We start from the raw sequence: 17498 nt of genomic DNA on the forward strand, positions 1-17498 counted from the left end.
CCAGGGCAGGACTCACTCAGTTAATGGTAGGGCGTTGGGGAGAGTTACAGAACAAAGAGATCTAGGGGTACATGTTCATAACTCCTTGAAAGTGGAGTCACAGGTAGACAGAGTGGTGAAGAAGGCATTCGGCATGCTTGGTTTCATCGGTCAGAACATTGAATACAGGAGTTGGGATGTCTTGTTGAAGTTGTACAAGACATTGGTACGGCCACACTTGGAATACTGTGTGCAGTTCTGGTCTCCCCATTATAGAAAGGATATTATTAAACTAGAAAGGGTGCAGAAAAGATTTACTAGGATGCTACCGGGACTTGATGGATTGAGTTATAAGGAGAGGCTGAATAGACTGGGAGTTTTTTCTCTGGCGCGTAGGAGGCTGAGGGGTGACCTTATAGAGGTCTATTAAAAAAAAGAGGGGCATAGACAAGGTAGATAGTCAATATATTTTCCCAAAGGTAGGGGAGTCTAAAACTAGAGGGCATAAGTTTAAGGTGAGAGGGGAGATACACAAAAGTGTCCAGAAGGGCACTTTTTTCACACAGAGGGTGGTGAGGGTCTGGAACAAGCTGCCAGAGGTAGTAGTAGAGGTGGGTACAATGTTGTCTTTTTAAAAGCATTTAGATAGTTACATGGGCAAGATGAGTATAGAGGGATATGGGCCAAATGCAGGCAATTGGGATTAGCTTAGGGGTTTAAAAAAAGGGCGGCATGGACAAGTTGGGCCAAAGGGTCTGTTTCCATGCTGTAAACCACTATGACTCATTAAACTCTATTTGCCAGGTTTCGCCCAGTCACCCAATCTATCTCTATCCCACTGCAGAATCACAATATCCTCATCACAACCTGCCCTGCCACCTGTCTTCTTATCATCGGCAAATTCTGTTTCTTCCTCCAGGTCATTAATGTAAATAGTGAACAACTGTGGGCCAAGAACTGACCCCTGCAGTACTCCACTCTGAAAAGAACCCATTTATTCCAACTCTCTGTTTTCTGTGACAGCCAGTTTTCAATCCATGCTAACACACACCCTCCAATTCCATGGGTTTTACTTTATAGACTAGCTTTTTATACAGCTCCTTATCAAATGCCTTTTAGGAATCTAAATACACTACATCTACGGGTTCCCCTCTATCGACTGTTACATGCTATAAACATTCCCAAAAACGATGCCTAGAGCTTCCTTCTCTATCTGTACATAGTTCAATTCTGCGTTGTTCAAAGATCTTGATGCAAACTCTATTGCTTTCCTTCACCATTGGGCCTTATGTAAGAAACCACTGCTCCCACCCCGTAAGGTGATACGTCGTAAGCCAGTCGTAAAATTAACTTCAAGTCAAAGTTAGTACTTCTGATTTTAATAATACCACTTTTGCATATGCGAAGGCCTTCTCACACTGATCTGCCCATTTCCAGTTCCTGTTTTAACATAAGTTGTGTAAAGGCTTGCTAATAGTTGGGACAAACTTTCCATAATAATTTAATAAACCCAAAAATGACCGAAGTTGATTAACGTTTTGGAGGTGCTGGTGCCACAGTTATGGCTTTTACTTGGGCAGGTGATTTGTGCAGTCCGTTTGCATCTATACATGCCCCAGATATTCTATAGAAGATTTGAAGAATTCACATTTATCCTTCCATACTCATTGTCTGTAAGCTTCTAATCCCTGGAGTGTTGCATCTAAATTTTGAAGATGCTCTTCTACATTCTTTCCAGTAACTAAGATATCATCTAAGTAGCACTGGACTTCTTCTAGTCCACTAAAAACTTGATTCATGGCACATTGGAACAACAGTGGTCAAATATTGGTGTGAATCTGGATCCACATTTATCTGAAGATAAGCTTGACTAAGATCAACTTTACTGAAATGCTGACCTGCAGCCGACCCAGCAAACAAATCATTGATAAAAGACAGAGGATACTGCTCTGCACACTGCACCAGATTAATAGTGCTTCAAAAATCACCACATATGCAGTTTGATCATGGGTACTACCAGCATGGCCCAATCACTCACATTAACAGGTTTGTGGACCACTGTCTGGACTACTCTCTCAGATTCTTCCTCAACCTCTGGCCTGATGGTATACAGCACTCACTTGGCATTTAAGCACCTTGCTTGGCTTTCATCCTTAGTCTTTAGTTTGACTGAGATCCTGTTCATGCTTCCCAGCTCTCTATTAAAGACAATGGCAGAGTTCTTTAAAGTTTTCAGTTGACCAGTTTTGGACTCTGACATGAGGTTTATCTCAATCCAGTTTACTTTGATTCTCTCCATCCAGGTTCTCCTCATTAGGGATGGATAGTTAACTTTAACGACATGTAGGGACCAGTCTGCAGTTTGTCTGTTTAGCTGCACCTTTACATCATTATGGCTTTTCAATGGAATTACTTCCCCAGTATAGGTTTTGAGTATTATCTTAGAGGGTTTCAAGCCAATATGTTATAAGAACATAAGAACTAGGAGGAGTAGGCCATCTGGCTCCTTCAACCTGCTCCGCCAATCAATAAGATCATGACTGATCTTTTTGTGGACTCAGCTCCACTTACCCGCCCACTCATCATAACCCTTAATTCCTTTACTGTTCAAAAATGTATCTATCCTTGCCTTAAAAACATTCAATGAGGTAGCCTCAACTGCTTCACTGGGCAGGGAATTCCCCAGATTCACAACCCTTTGTGTGAAGAAGTTCCTCCTCAACTCAGTCCTAAATCTGCTTCCCCTTATTTTGAGGCTATGCCCCCTAGTTCTAGTTTCACCCGCCAGTGGAAACAACTTCCCTCCTTCTATCTTATCTATTCCCTTCATAATCTTATATGTTTCTATAAGATCTCCCCTCATACTTCTGAATTCCAATGAGTATAGCCCCAGTCTACTCAGTCTCTCCTCATAAGCCAACCCCCCTCAACTTCAGAATCAACCTCGTGAATCTCCTCTGCACTCCCTCCAGTGCCAGTGTATCCTTTCTCAAGTAAGGAGGCCAAAACTGTACACAATACTTCAGGTGTGGCCTCACCAGCACATTATACAGTTGCAACATAACCTCACTGTTTTTAAACTCCATCCCTCTAGCAATAAAGTCTGGTTATCGTTTCTCTTGGTAAACAGTTTCCAGTGCCAATGACACAGTGGCTCAGGTGTCTACCTCAATTTGTAATGATTGTCCATCCAATAATTGTGTGACCCAAAAGAGAAAATGCTGAAAAATCTCAGCAGGTCTGGCAGCATCTGTAAGGAGAGAAAAGAACTGACGTTTCGAGTCCAGATGACCCTTTGTCAAAGATTTGTTCAGACTTTTTGTTCAGATTCCAGCATCCACAGTAATTTGCTTTTTATTAAAATGTGTGACCCATAGCAGTTGTTTGTGCCAGCAATTGCCAGTAGGTGCAGTGACAGCTCGTTATCTGTGACTCTGGTCCTTTCTCGCATCCTTTTTGTATCCTGTGGATACTCCTCCCTCTATTTGCTTTTCCACTTGATTCATTTGCTCCATGATTTTTATAATTCTTGTTGGAATCTTATTTTTCTCCAGAGAAAGAGAGAGCCCCCATTCTATACATTCCTTTTACCATAATGCCTGCAATTTGCATCTTTACTCCAGCGATCTGCTGCTGTGTGCCCAGTTTTTGCACATTGATGGCAATTTCAAACCTGTGTCTGTGTTCCGGCTTCAGCCAATATCTTATGGACTTTAGTGCTTGAGCTTAACTGTTGGGCTTCCTTAGCTGCTAATTACATGGAGATCGCATCTTCTAAAGCCTTCTTTAGGTCTAAGATGCTTTTGATTAAGAGCCTTTTTGGATAGCCGCTTTGTTACCAGAGCACAAGTCTGTCTCTAATGGTGTTGTTCAAGACATCTCCAAATTCACAGAATTCAGCTAATTTCTTTAGTCATTACAAAGTGTGTGATTGATTCACCTTCTTGCTGCTTACGTTTATGGAACCTGAACCTATCGGTGATGACCAAAGGTTTAGGTGAGAAGCGGCCCTGCATCCTCTCCTCAATCTCACCATAAGTTTTTGAGTCTGATTTTTCTGGTTGCACCAGATTTCACAGGAGGTTGAAAGCTTTTAGCCGGAATGTTGTTCATCCGGACAAAGTTTTCAAATCTTTCAGTGTAGGAGTTCCATCATTCAGAATTTTCATCGCACTGTCCCACAGCCAAAAACTCCCACCATTTTTACTATGGGAAGGTTTGTGTGAGCACAAATGTGCCACAAAGTTTTTAGCACTGCCTTGCTTTTTTTTTCCCAAACAAGGTAACACTGAGTGAGCCAGTTCCTTCCCCCGGGTTCTCAATTCATTGCTGCAATATGTGTTATTCGCGGCAGAGGGAGCACTGCTCCAGGCATTGCTCCATCTCCGTCTTGACAGTTCTTGCACAATCTCGGTTCGTCACTTGTGAAGGAATCGTGTGATAAAGTATCTTCCTCTTTCTAGTGCTTCAATTTGGCAGCTTTTCTATCGACCATGTTGTCGTATTGGTTTTATTAGTGTGACCATTACAGCAATCTTGTGCTGGTATGTAATCTCAGTTTCCTTCTCTGCCTGAATTGCCGCTTTGTCTAGTTTTCTCCATCACATCCCCTTCAACTCAGTGGCTTTATTTTCCAATCTCTTCAGAGAAAAAAACCCTACAGTGCAGAAAGAGGCCATTTGGCTCATCGAGTCTACACCGACCACAATCCCACCCAGGCCCTACCCCCATATCCCCCACATATTTTACCCACTAATCCCTCTAACCTACGCACCTCAGGACACTAAGGGGCAATTTTAGCATGGCCAATCAACCCTAACCCGCATATCTTTAGACTGTGGGAGGAAACCGGAGCACCCGAAGGAAACCCACGCAGACACGAGGAGAATGTGCAAACTCCACACAGACAGTGACCCAAGCCGGGAATCGAACCCAGGTCCCTGGAGCTGTGAAGCAGCAGTGCTAACCACTGTGCTACCCGTGCCGCTCCAAAGATGTTGGGGTGGTACTGGGATTTGAACCTGGGTCCTCATGCTGCCAAAGCACATGCTCTACCACTGAGCTGTGTCACCACCCTGCTCACCCCCCTAATTTAACCCATTAACAAGTCTTTGCCCATCACTGACGTCTTCTGCATCCTTTCGTCTTCTGCATCAACCAATCTTCTGCTTGGACCTGAGTAATTCTATTTTGCTTGTATCCCTTTTACAATCCATTCAGTTTATCTGTTTCTGATTTGATTTGATTTATTATTGTCACATGTATTAACATAGTGAAAAGTATTGTTTCTTGCGCGCTATACAGACAAAGCATACCATTCATAGAGAAGGAAGCAAGAGAGTGCAGAATGTAGTGTTACAGTCATAGCTAGGGTGTCGAGAAAGATCAACTTAGTGTGAGGTAGGTCCATTCAGTAGTCTGACAGCAGCAGGGAAGAAGCAGTTCTTGAGTCGGTTGGTACGTGGCCTCAAACTTTTGTATCTTTTTCCTGAAGGAAGAAGATGGAAGAGAGAATGTCCGGGGTGCAAGGGGTCCTTAATTATGTTGGCTGCTTTGCCGAGGCAGCGGGAAGTGTAGACAGAGTCAATGGATGGGAGGCTGGTTTGCATGAGGGATTGGGCTACATTCATGACCTTTTCTAGTTCCTTGCGGTCTTGGGCAGAGCAGGAGCCATACCAAGCTGTGATACAACCTGAAAGAATGCTTTCTATGGTGCATCTGTAAATGCTGGAGAGAGTCGTAGCTGACATGCCAAATTTCCTTAGTCTTCTGAGAAAGTAGCGGCGTTGGTGGGTTTTCTTAACTATCGTGTCGGCATGGGGGGGCCAGGACAGGTTGTCGTTGATCTGGACACCTAGAAACTTGAAGCTCTCGACCCTTTCTACTTCGTCCCCGTTGGTGTAGACAGGGCATGTTCTCTGAGTTTCTTCCAAGGAAAAAACCATCATTCGCTTCTAAGAACGTTTGATAACATTCTCTTCGGCACGGCAGTGGTGGTTAGCACTGCTGCCTCACAATGCCAGGGACCCGAGTTCGATTCCCAGCTTGGGTCACTGTCTGTGTGGAGTTTGCACATTCTCCCCGTGTCTGCGTGGTGCTCCGGTTTCCTCCCACATTCTGAAAGACATACTGGTTAGGGTGCATTGACCCGAACAGGCGCCGGACTGTGGTGATTAAGGAAATTTCACAGTAACTTCATTTCAGTGTTAATGTAAGCCTTACTTGTGACTAATAAACAAACTTTTCCCTTCTCTTGCTTTACATGTTTTCAGACAACTGCCACATTCCTTTTGCTGCAGTTGCATCAAACTCTTCTGAGTTCAATATTGTTTCTTTCTTCTTTTATAATTTATTCGACAATTCTCCTGAATTGCTAACTAGTCCAGCAGTTGTGTTCTCTCTTTGGGTTTGGCCATTGCTAAGTCCTTCTCAGCATGCTCACACCGGACACTTTCTGCCTCTCTGCAGAATGCCAATTTCTCCAGCTCATTGGTGTATTCTACAGGGCTGGTAGTTCAATCATTCAGTTGGATCTCTGGACAATTCCCAATAATGACTCTGGTCTAAATTCTGCTTCAACAGCATGGTGACCCAAAGAACAAAGAAAATTACAGCACAAGAACAGGCCCTTCGGCTCTCCAAGCCTGCACCGACCATGCTGCCCAACTGAACTAAAACCCCCTACCCTTCCGGGGACCATATCTCTCTATTCCCATCCTATTCATGTACTTGTCACGACGCCCCTCAAAAGTCACTATTATATCTGCTTCCACTACCTCCCCGGTCTTAATTCCCCCCTTTGAGGTCCTGCGTTGCTTATGGACCCCCATTTTTAGAGTTGCCCTCTATCCGGGGTCTTCTCCGATTTTTCTGTCCCTTGTCCTTTGTCCCTTCTTGTGTTTGTTTCATTAAATGTTGTACAACTTTAAATGAAGACTTTAAGACTTAAGCTTTAAGACTGTCAACTTTTTTTAATGGCTCACAGCTGCTGTTTCTCTCTCTCTCTATCTGCATGCTACTCCTGCGCTTCTGCAATTTTAGCGGGAAACTACAGCTCCTCTTTCTTGGAACTTTATTTTGGTTTATTCACTTATAATTTTGCTGTCACAAGTCTTTTATTTTGATTTCTGCAGTTTTATCATTTTTGCTGGAAAATCCATTTCTTTTCTCGAAGTGTGCCGTCCTCTTTGTTAATTTCACTCAGTGAGATCAGCACTGTCCTTTAAAGACCATAATATTCTTTAAAAGGTTTTAACTCTTTTCATTTTAATTTTTCTTAAATCTTTTCCAATTTCTAGACTCATTGGCCACACCATGTTCGTGGCGTCGACTGCCCGAGAGTCTGGCACGAGCTTAACACCTCTCGCTGAGTCTATTCACCCAAAAACCAGGTAGCTATCCCTCTTTTCCAATGTCAACTAAACCACCGGACACTCAAAGGTAGGCTGTGTCGTTCAATCGATTCCATCTCATCGTGTTGTGGCATTCCAGGCAGCGTCCAGAGATTTCCAGCTTTGTTTGGAACAAAAGGTATTTATTGAGAGAAACTTGGCACAGGAGCTGTAGCTCGAGGCTGCCCGGCAGCAGAGCTCCAGTCCACACATGCTTACTACGTGGCTTCCAGATGATTCTACCCGAGAGAGGACTTCACCCTGGAGGTGTGGTCACTGACTCTCAGTTTCCCATTCGGTACTCAAGTCAGGTGACTTTCTTCTGCTGTACTGACTTAAGGAGACAGACACCACATACACAACATAAATGAATACAAAAAAATATACATAATAAATAGAAAACACTTCAATAAATTAGGTTTTTGTCTGTTTGTACCTATTGTGGGAAAACAATCATTTTTCTGTGTTTTGCCTCCAACACAATAAGAATGTTGCTCAGGGGGTTCCTACAGTATTCTTTGGAGGTCAAAAGAGTCTGTGGCTGGAAGAGTTTGGAAAACCTTGCTCTAAGGGGCCAGTGTTCACTTTAGATACTCTTTTCCTGACCTTTGTGTTCCTGGCTTGCTGCAATGTTCCAATGAAGCTCAACACAAGCTCAAGGAACAGCACTTCATCTGTGGACAGGACATTCTACTAACAGCATTCCAACTTACACTGAGTGCAACAATTTTAGATCTGAACCTCTGCCTTCATTTTGTTTTGTGTTTTTTCTTGCTTCTTTCTTTCCTTACACTTTCACTTTACATTCAGGCAGTTGGTCTCCAAGACATATCGTCTAGACATTGTTTCTTTACTTTACTCATTCTCACTCTTTTTTGCTTTGTACCATTTTGTCATTTAATCTCTCCTGTCCTTCACTTTTGTTTTTCTTTCCCCCTCCCCCAATATACGCCACCCCCTTTCACTTGCTCAAAATCTATTATATTTGAGGAAAATCTCTTTCACCCAAAGGTTGGTAGGAATCTGGAACTCACTGCCTGAAAGAACGGTAGCGACAGGAATCCTCACAACATTTAAGAATCATTTAGATAAGCACTTGAAACACCGCAGCATACTGGGTTACAGACTAAGTGCTAAGTAGATAGGTGCGTGATGGCCGGCACAGACACGATGGGCTGAATGGCCTCTTCTGTGCTGTGAAATTCTAGGACTCAATTTATCTTCCCTATGCTCTGATGACTCTTCAACATTAACTGTTTCTCTCCACAGATACTGCCTGACCTGTCTCCAGCATTTCCTGTTCCTAGTTGAAGTGTGTCCAGTGCCTGCATTATTTTGCTTTATAATTGTTAATAACATAAAGTAACAATTCTGTGACAGGAGACCCACATTTCTGCGCGAAAGAGTGTTTCAGTGCACATGAGCCATGACGATGATTTTATAAAAATATATACCTACCTCTCCTGTTCCGGAGAAAATAGAATGCATCATAATTCATAAACTGCAGAGGAACTTTCTCGAGAGAAACATGGAGCATTGTGCGTGTTACTAACTGTGTTATGATTTTCTGAAATGAAGGGAAAGAAATGGATTTATTTATTATTAATACATTAAAAGGACACAGTTTACACGCGCAAAGTTCAGTGTATTTTAATAAAGTGTCCATGACAATGAGCATCAGTCTCCGAGATATACTTCATACACTTGTATCAGCATTTCAATTCCAATGATAATGAAGCATTGATCCCACTGGCTCAGTGGATCAGTAAACTGATTGACGTGCTACTGACCCATACAGATCAGGAACATCCACGTTCAGTGAGTTAACTAACCTCAGCTGGTGTTAGGGGAAAGTGTTACATTAAGCCACATTGTTCCTAGTTCAAGAATCATAGAATCCCTACAGTGCAGAAGGAGGCCATTCGGCCCATCGAGTCTGTACCAACTCTCCAACAGAGCATCTTACCCAGGCCCACACCCCCTCCCCATTCCCATAACCCCACGCATTTACCCCACTAATCCCCCTAATTTATACATCTTGGGACTAAGGGACAATTTAGCATGGCCAGTCAATCCACCTAACCCGCACATCTTTGGACTGTGGGAGGAAATCGGAGCACCCAGAGGAAACCCACGCAGACACGGGGAGAATGTACAAACTCCACACAGATAGGAACTCAAGTCTGGAATCAAACCCTGGCGCTGTGAGGCAGCAGGGTTAACCACTATGCACCATGCCAAAAGTGGGAGAACATTGGTATCGGGGAAACACAAACTCTGTTGCTCATTCCATTCAGTTCCAGTTTGAGCTATGTAGGGAAACCAGGGTTTAGAGGTTGCAGCATCTGCCTGGGTGACTAAGAGAAAACCAAATCGGATCTCCTGACTTGGTGTTATCTTCAGTATCCCAGTAAGAAGTCTCACAATACCAGTTAAAGTCCAACAGGTTTATTTGGCATCACGAGCTTTCGGAGCGCTGCTCCTTCATCAGGTGAGTGGAATCCATCTTCAGTATCCTAGTCGCTGGGCAAAGTGGGTGTGGATGAAGCCACTCATCCTCGCGATAGTTCAGGCATTGGTCTGTGGGCTGGGAATCAAACTGGTATCCTTCATCTAGGTTTAATCCCCGTTATAGTCAATTGTCAGTCTGAGCCGCACTCAGCTGGAGAAATCAGCAGTAGGTTGAAGAAGAATTGAAGATGCCACCCAGTTAATCCGTGCTTTCACGTGGCTACCAAAGAGAACTAAGCTAGCGACAATGTAGGCATGAGGCCCATTACAGTGAAGAATTAGGATCCAATTAGCTGGAAATAAAATTACCAACAAAAAGAAATAACATTGCAATTACACTTTTCCTATTGGTCCCAGCTGCACAGTATTTACATACCAGCAGGCTAAGAACAGGTAATCTTTTAAAAATACATTTTACAGGATGTGGGCGTTGCAGACGAGACCAGTATTTATTGCCCATCCCTAACTGCCTTTGAGAAGGTGATGGTGAACTGCCTTCTTGAATCGCTGCAGTCCCTGTGGTGTAGGTACGCCCACAATGCTGTTAGGGAGTTCCAGGATTTTGACCCAGCGACACTGAAGGAACGTTGATGTATTTCCAAGTCAGGATGGTGAGTCGACTCCATAATCAATGTTCTGAGTGTAATAAAATATTCAGTAATCGGATGGCATCTGTAGAGAATCAGATGTCAGTCAGTTGAGATATTGTGATCTGAGAAAGAGTCTTCACCTGAAATGTCACTAATTGATTTGTGTTATTCACTCCTGAGTAATTGCGGCATTTTCTTTTGGGGCTTTACACTGTTAGTCACAGTATTCATACTGGATCCACACTGACCTACTTCAGTGGATGATGCAAAGTGTTCAAGTTCAGCAAATGCTGGAATGGTAAAATTGTCCATGTTTCGCTCCTGGCCTGAAAGCACACAGATTGCAGTGGCAAAGCTTCAATCATTAAACAGTGTTGGCAATTCAAACAGGATTCAGTACCTACCGTTTTGGGAATTCTTTGCTTTGTATCTTCCCCTAAACTTTCAGTTAACGTACCCTCTGGAGCGACTGACGAATCTGCAGGTAAAAGAATAGATTATTGACCGTTCTTGTTTTGTTCCTTCTCCAAATATGTAAACAGTGCATGAAAGTTGTAGGAAAAATCTAAAATCATAAAAACACGAAAACATATCTAAACCTAAAATCAAACTCGTGCTAATTTCACAATCAAACATGTTCGTGACTCAAAACAGGAATTCGTTTTAGTTTCTCCTCAATGCCTTTCACTTTGAGAAAGGTTGGTGTGGGAGTGAGTGTGAGAACACCAACACACACTGTCACCAAGTGCTCCTAAATAAGAGAGTGTGAAGCCTTGCACAACAAGTTTCTCATTCCAGCCAATGCCAACTGGTGCAGGATCTGACTGGATGCCAGGAGCTCTCTGCTGTCATGCTGGGCTGCTCTGGCCATATTTAGCAGTTTAATATTACCCAAGCAGCAACAGCAGGAAGTCTGAGAGATATTTTCCTGCTTCACCCTGCATGAATTTACACGTTGGAGTCCTCCCCACCTCCCCTAACATCTGCCCCCCACCCCCCTATTAATTATCCAGATCACTGTCCACTGATCACAAAAGAACAGGAATATTTAACTACACATTTTCAAATCCTTATTGTTCTACCCATTTACAGATTCTTCATCTGCTCTAACCAGCTCATTCCCAATTTACTCCTCTCTGAAGAACAGTGCCAAAGCACAACATAACGCCATGAGAATATGGGTTCAAAACCCCTGGGGCAGCTAATGAAATTTAAATTCAACTACTTCATAAATCTGGAATTGAAAGCTACTTGCAATAATGGTGGCCATGAAACCATTGCTGATTGTTGTAAAAACCCATCCCTGTCACTGATGTCCTTTAGGGAAGGAAATCTGCCATCCTTACCTGGTCTGACCTACACATGACTCCAGGCCCACAGCAATGTGGTTGACTATTAACTGCCCCTCTGAAATGGCTGAGCGAGACACTGAGCGCAAGGGCAATTAGGGATGGGTAACAAGAACTGGGGTCCACATCCCATGAAAGAAACAAAACCAAAAACAGAAGCCAAGATATCAAACAAGTTCTTGTCATGTACTGGTGAGAGGATCAGGACAGTAAGAAGTCTCACAACATCAGGTTAAAGTCCAACAGGTTTATTTGGCAGCACAAGCCACTAGCTTTTGGAGCGCTGCCCCTTCATCAGGTGAGGAGTTCTGTTCACAAACAGGGCATATAAAGACACAAACTCAATTTACAAAATAATGGTTGGAATGCGAGTCTTTACAGGTAATCAAGTCTTAAAGGTACAGACAATGTGAGTGGAGAGAGGGTTAAGCACAGGTTAAAGAGATGTGTATTGTCTCCAGACAGGACAGTTAGTGAGATTTTGCAAGCTCAGGCAAGTGGTGGGGGTTACAGATAGTGTGACATGAACCCAAGATCCCGGTTGGGGCTGTCCTCATGCGAGTACACCTCAGAAAGGATCAGGGGCAGCTCTATTCAAAGAACGTGCAGATGTTGCAGGAAATTTAATTTTTTACACTGAGTTTCCACTGACTCCGTTTTGCAGGGCATAAAACTACAGCCCATAGACTATATACAACCATAACTCTTTCTAAAACTCACCAGTCTTTTCTGCTTCTCCTGCATTTGGCAAATCAGTTTTTGTTCCATCAGCAACTTCTGTGATTTCAGTGTCACTTGCTGCCTCACTGGACTCTTTGTGGAGAATAACAGAAATAGTTATCGTGTCGTAGAATGAATTAACATACAAGATTTGTAAATTATCTTCTAATGTCTGGTGTAGGTACACAGTGAAGGGTAAGTGTTATGACAAAAGGAAATGCATGTCCCAAGGTAGAGAGGAACAGAAAATCACAGTGCTCCAACGTGCCCCTCTCAGGCACTCTGGAGCCGTAAAACAGGCACACACAAACTGTCCGCTGCCAACCGCATCCCCTTGACAAAGGGTCACCTGGACTCGAAATGTCAGCTCTTTTCTCTCCTTACAGATGCTGCCAGGCCTGCTGAGATTTTCCAGCATTTTCTCTTTTGGAATGTGTTTGCTCTGTTGATGCCACTAGGACAGTTGTGTAGATAATCACAATCATTGTCCAATACTATCCTGTGATTTTGTTACTTTGATGTAGCAGTTATATAGCAGGCGTATATGCCAGGGACGAATTAACAGGAAAGTCATGGAAAAGCATTTGCCAAGCCTTTCTTGCAGTGTGAGTGGAGATCCAGACATCAATGCTGTCTGGGCCATCGGTCAGGGACGACTGGGCATTCTGATGCATCTCACTCCAACATGTATGCAGCCACTCGACTATCAGCCAATCAGAGAGAGACAGCACAAGGCAAGTTATGTCTAACAAACCTCACCAAATTTCTTCAAGCGTTCAGGTAAGTGAAGGAATGTCTATGGATGTTATTCATCTGGACTTCCAGAAGGTATTCACTGAGGTTCCACATAAGAGACTGTTAGCAGAGAATGCATGCAAGTTGGGGTTAGGAAATCAGGGATCCTGTTCCATCTTAACCCCTACCTCCTGTTCCTTGGTATGGATACATTAGGGTTAGGGTGTTGAAGGTTTTGGATCAGGATTGGATTATAGGGTTTGGAGCTGGGCAAGGGGTTTAGGGTTATGGTTCTGGGGTCAGGAATCTGGGGTAAAGATTTAAGGGTGGGGGGGTTAGGGGTCAGCATTTGGATGTCACAGTTTTAGGGATGAGGGCTTGGGGTCAGGCTTAAGGGTGAGAGTTTGGGGTCAGGGCTCAAGGGTGAGAGTTTGGGAGGAGGGTTTAAGGGTGAGGGTTAGGGTGAGGGATTAGGGTTAGGGAGGAGGGTTTCTAGTAAGGGTTAGGGCTGAGGGGCGAGGGTGAACATACAACAGTACAGCAAGTACAGGCCCTTCGGACCTCGATGTTTTGCCAAGCTTTGTCCGAAAGCAAGATCAAGCTATCCCACTCCCTATCATTCTGGTGTGCTCCATGTGCCTATCCAATAACCGCTTGAAAGTTCCTAAAGTGTCCGACTCCACTATCACAGCAGGCAGTCCATTCCACACCCCAACCACTCTCTGAGTAAAGAACCTACCTCGGACATCCCTCCTATATCTCTCACCATGAACCTTATAGTTATGCCCCCTAGTAACAGCTACATCCACCCAAGGAAATAGTCTCTGAACGTCCACTCTGTCTATCCCTTCATCATCTTATAAACCTCCATTAAGTCACCTCTCATCCTCCTCCGCTCTAAACAGAAAAGCCCCAGCTCCCTCAACCTTTTCCTCATAAGACCTACGCTCCAAACCAGGCAGCATCCTGGTAAATCTCCTCTGCACTCTCTCCAATGCTTCCACATCCTTCTTATAGTGAGGTGACCAGAACTGCACACAATATTCCATATGTGGTCTCACCAAGGTCCTGTACAGTTGCAGCATAACCCCACAGCTCTTAAACTCAAACCCCCTGTTAATAAACACTAACACACTATAGGCCTTCTTCACGGCTCTATCCACTTGAGTGGCAACCTTCAGAGATCTGTGGATATGAACCCCAAGATCTCTCTGTTCCTCCACATTCCTGCCGTTGACCCTGTAATCCGCATTCAAATTTGTCCTACCAAAATGAATCACCTCGCACTTATCAGGGTTAAACTCCATCTGCCATTTTTCGGCCCAGCTTTGCATCCTATCTATGTCTCTTTGCAGCCTACAACAGCCCTCCACCTCATCCACTGCTCCACCAATCTTGGTGTCATCAGCAAACTTACTGACCCACCGTTCAGCCCCCTCCTCCAAGTCATTGATAAAAATCACAAATAGCAGAGGACCCAGCACTGATCCTTGTGGTACACCGCTGGTAACTGGTCTCCAGTCTGAAAAGATAAAATTGTACCCGCCTCTACGACTACCTCTGGCAGCTTGTTCCAGACACTCACCACCCTCTGTGTGAAAAAGTTGTCCCTCTGGACACTTTTGTATCTCTCACCTTAAAGCAATGCCCTCTAGTTTTAGACTCCCCTACTTTTGGGAAAATATATTGACTATCTATCTGATCTATGCCCCTCATTATTTTATAGACCCCTATAAGATCACCTCCTACGCTCCAGAGAAAAAAGTCATAGTCTATCCAGCCTCTCCTTATAACTCAATCCATCAAGACCCGGTAGCATCCTAGTAAATCTTTTCTGCACTCTTTCTAGTTTAATAATATCCTTTCTATAGTAGGGTGACCAGAACTGTACACAGTATTCCAAGTGTGGCCTTACCAATGTCTTGTACAACTTCAACAAGATGTCCCAACTCCTGTATTCAATGTTCAATGTTTAAGGGTGATGGTTGAAGGGTCAGGGTTTATGGGTGAGGGTTAGGGTAAGGGTCAGGGTTTAGGGGTCAAGATGAGGGTAGGGGACAGGATGAGGGTAAGGGTCAGGATGAGGGTAGGGGTCAGAGTTTAGGGGTGAGGGTTAGGGTTTAGGGGTGAGGGGTCAGGGTTTAGGGGTCAGGATCAGGGTAAGGGTCAGGGTTTAGGGGTGAGGGTCAGGGTTTAAGTGTCAGGGTTTAGGGGTCAGGATTAGGGTAAGGGTCAGGGTTTAGGGGTGAGGGTTTAGGGGTGAGGGTTTAGGGGTGAGGGTTTAGGGGTGAGGGGTCAGGATTAGGGTAAGGGTTTAGGGGTGAGGGTCAGGGTTTAAGGGCCAGGGTTTAGGGGTCAGGATTAGGGTAAGGGTCAGGATTAGGGTTTAGGGGTTAGGATGAGGGGTTAGAGAGCCTGCCCTCTCACCTTCCTCCACCTCCACCTCCTGCTCCTCGATGCGGGTGCCTCTGAAGAAGAGCAGGGCGGAGAAGCTGTCCTCGCCGTGGGTGTCGTTGATGAATTTGAGGATGACCAGCTCCTGCATGCCGTCCTCCCGGTTCACCAGTTCCTCAAAGCAGTCGGGCTCGGTGATGCCGAACGCCTCATACACCCGGTCCCGGATCCACTCCAGGCGCGGGTCATCCAGAGACATCATGCTGCCGGGGGCGCGCACCGGGGCGGGGGCGCGCACAACCCGGGGCTTACCGGGGCGGGAACGCGCACAAACCGGGACTTACCGGGGCGGGGACGCGCACAACCCGGGGCTTACCGAGCCGGGGGGCGCGCACAAACCGGGACTTACCGAGCCGGGGGCGCGCACAAACCGGGACTTACCGAGCCGGGGGCGCGCACAAACAGGGAGTTACCGGGAGCAGGAGGCGCGCTGACAGCCCGCAATCACCGGCACCGCGGAGCGCTGACTCGGGAACGCGCACTAACCGGCAGGGCGCGCGCAGAGTCGCGTTTCCATGGAGACGCCAAACGCACTACTTCCGATGCTTCGCCCGTTCCCATGGAAACCGCTCCGCAGCGTTATAAATATTTCCAACCCGGAGACCCAATCAGTCAATAAATCAATCAATAAATCTCGGTCAATATCTGAGGGGATGTTTAACGCTGATATTAACTGACCGGGCCGCAGGTACCGCTCGCTTATGGGGCGCGGAGCAGAGGGGGCGGAGCTGGAGCAAAGGGGGCGGGGCTGGAGCAAAGGGGACGGGGCTGGAGCCCGGGGGTGGGGCTGGAGAGGGGGCGGAGTTGAGCAGAGGGGGTGGGGCTGGAGCCCGGGGGCGGAGCTTGAGTGGAGGGGGCGGGGCCATGACCGTTAGTCCTCTGCTGGCCAGTATAGTGTAAGTGCACCCTGCCATGGCTCTTTTGTAACAAGTTTCACAACACCAGGTTAAAGTCCAACAGGTTCATTTGGAATCACGAGCTTTCGGAGTGTTGCTCCTTCTTCAGGTGAGTGGGAGTTGTGTTCACAAACAGGGCATATACAGACACAAACTCAATTTATACGATAATGGTTGGAATGAGAGTCTTTACAGGTAATCAAGTCTTAAAGATACAATGTGAGTGGAGAGAGGGTTAAGCACAGGTTAAAGAGATGTGTATTGTCTCCAGACAAGACAGTAAGTGAGATTTTGCAAGCCCAGGCAAGTCGTGGGGGTTACAGATAATGCGACATGAACCCAAGATCCCAGTTGAGGCCGTCCTCATGTGTGCGGAACTTGGCTATCAGTCTCTGCTCAGCGATTCTGCATTGTCGTGAAGGCCACCTTGGAGAACGCTTACCCGAAGATCAGAGACCGAATGCCCGTGACCGCTGAAGTGTTCCTCAACAGGAAGAGAACACTCTTGCCTGGTGATTGTCAAGCAGTGTTCATTCATCCGTTGTCGTAGCGTCTGCATGGTCACCCCAATGTACCATGCCTCGGGACATCCTTTCCTGCAGCATATCAGGTAGACAACGTTGGCCGAGTTGCAAGAGTATGTACTGTGTACCTGGTGGATGGTGTTCTCACGTGAGATGATGGCATTAGTGTCGATGATCCGGCACATCTTCCAGAGGTTGCTGCGGCAGGGTTGTGTGGTGTCATGATCACTGTTCTCCTGAAGGCTGGGTAGTTTGCTGCGGACAATGGTCTGTTTGAGGTTGTGCGGTTGTTTGAAGGCAAGAAGTGGGGGTGTGGGGATGGCCTTGGCGAGATGTTCGTCTTCATCAA

At 45.4% G+C, this 17498-nt stretch overlaps 1 protein-coding gene across 1 annotated transcript in view; it reads right to left on the reverse strand.

The window, feature by feature from the left end:
• Positions 1–15928, reverse strand: part of dnah10 (dynein axonemal heavy chain 10) — a 268946-nt gene extending 253018 nt beyond the window's left edge. The window contains exons 1-4 of the mRNA XM_078226101.1: positions 15703–15928; positions 12541–12633; positions 10724–10797; positions 8829–8937 (exon numbers count right to left, since the gene is read on the reverse strand). Coding sequence (XP_078082227.1) covers positions 8829–8937; positions 10724–10797; positions 12541–12633; positions 15703–15928 — 502 coding nt within the window. The remainder of the gene's footprint in view (positions 1–8828; positions 8938–10723; positions 10798–12540; positions 12634–15702) is intronic.
• Between the last annotated feature and the right edge of the window lie 1570 nt (positions 15929–17498).

This window comes from Mustelus asterias, chromosome 13 (genome assembly GCF_964213995.1).
Source record: "Mustelus asterias chromosome 13, sMusAst1.hap1.1, whole genome shotgun sequence".
Taxonomy (NCBI): domain Eukaryota; kingdom Metazoa; phylum Chordata; class Chondrichthyes; order Carcharhiniformes; family Triakidae; genus Mustelus; species Mustelus asterias.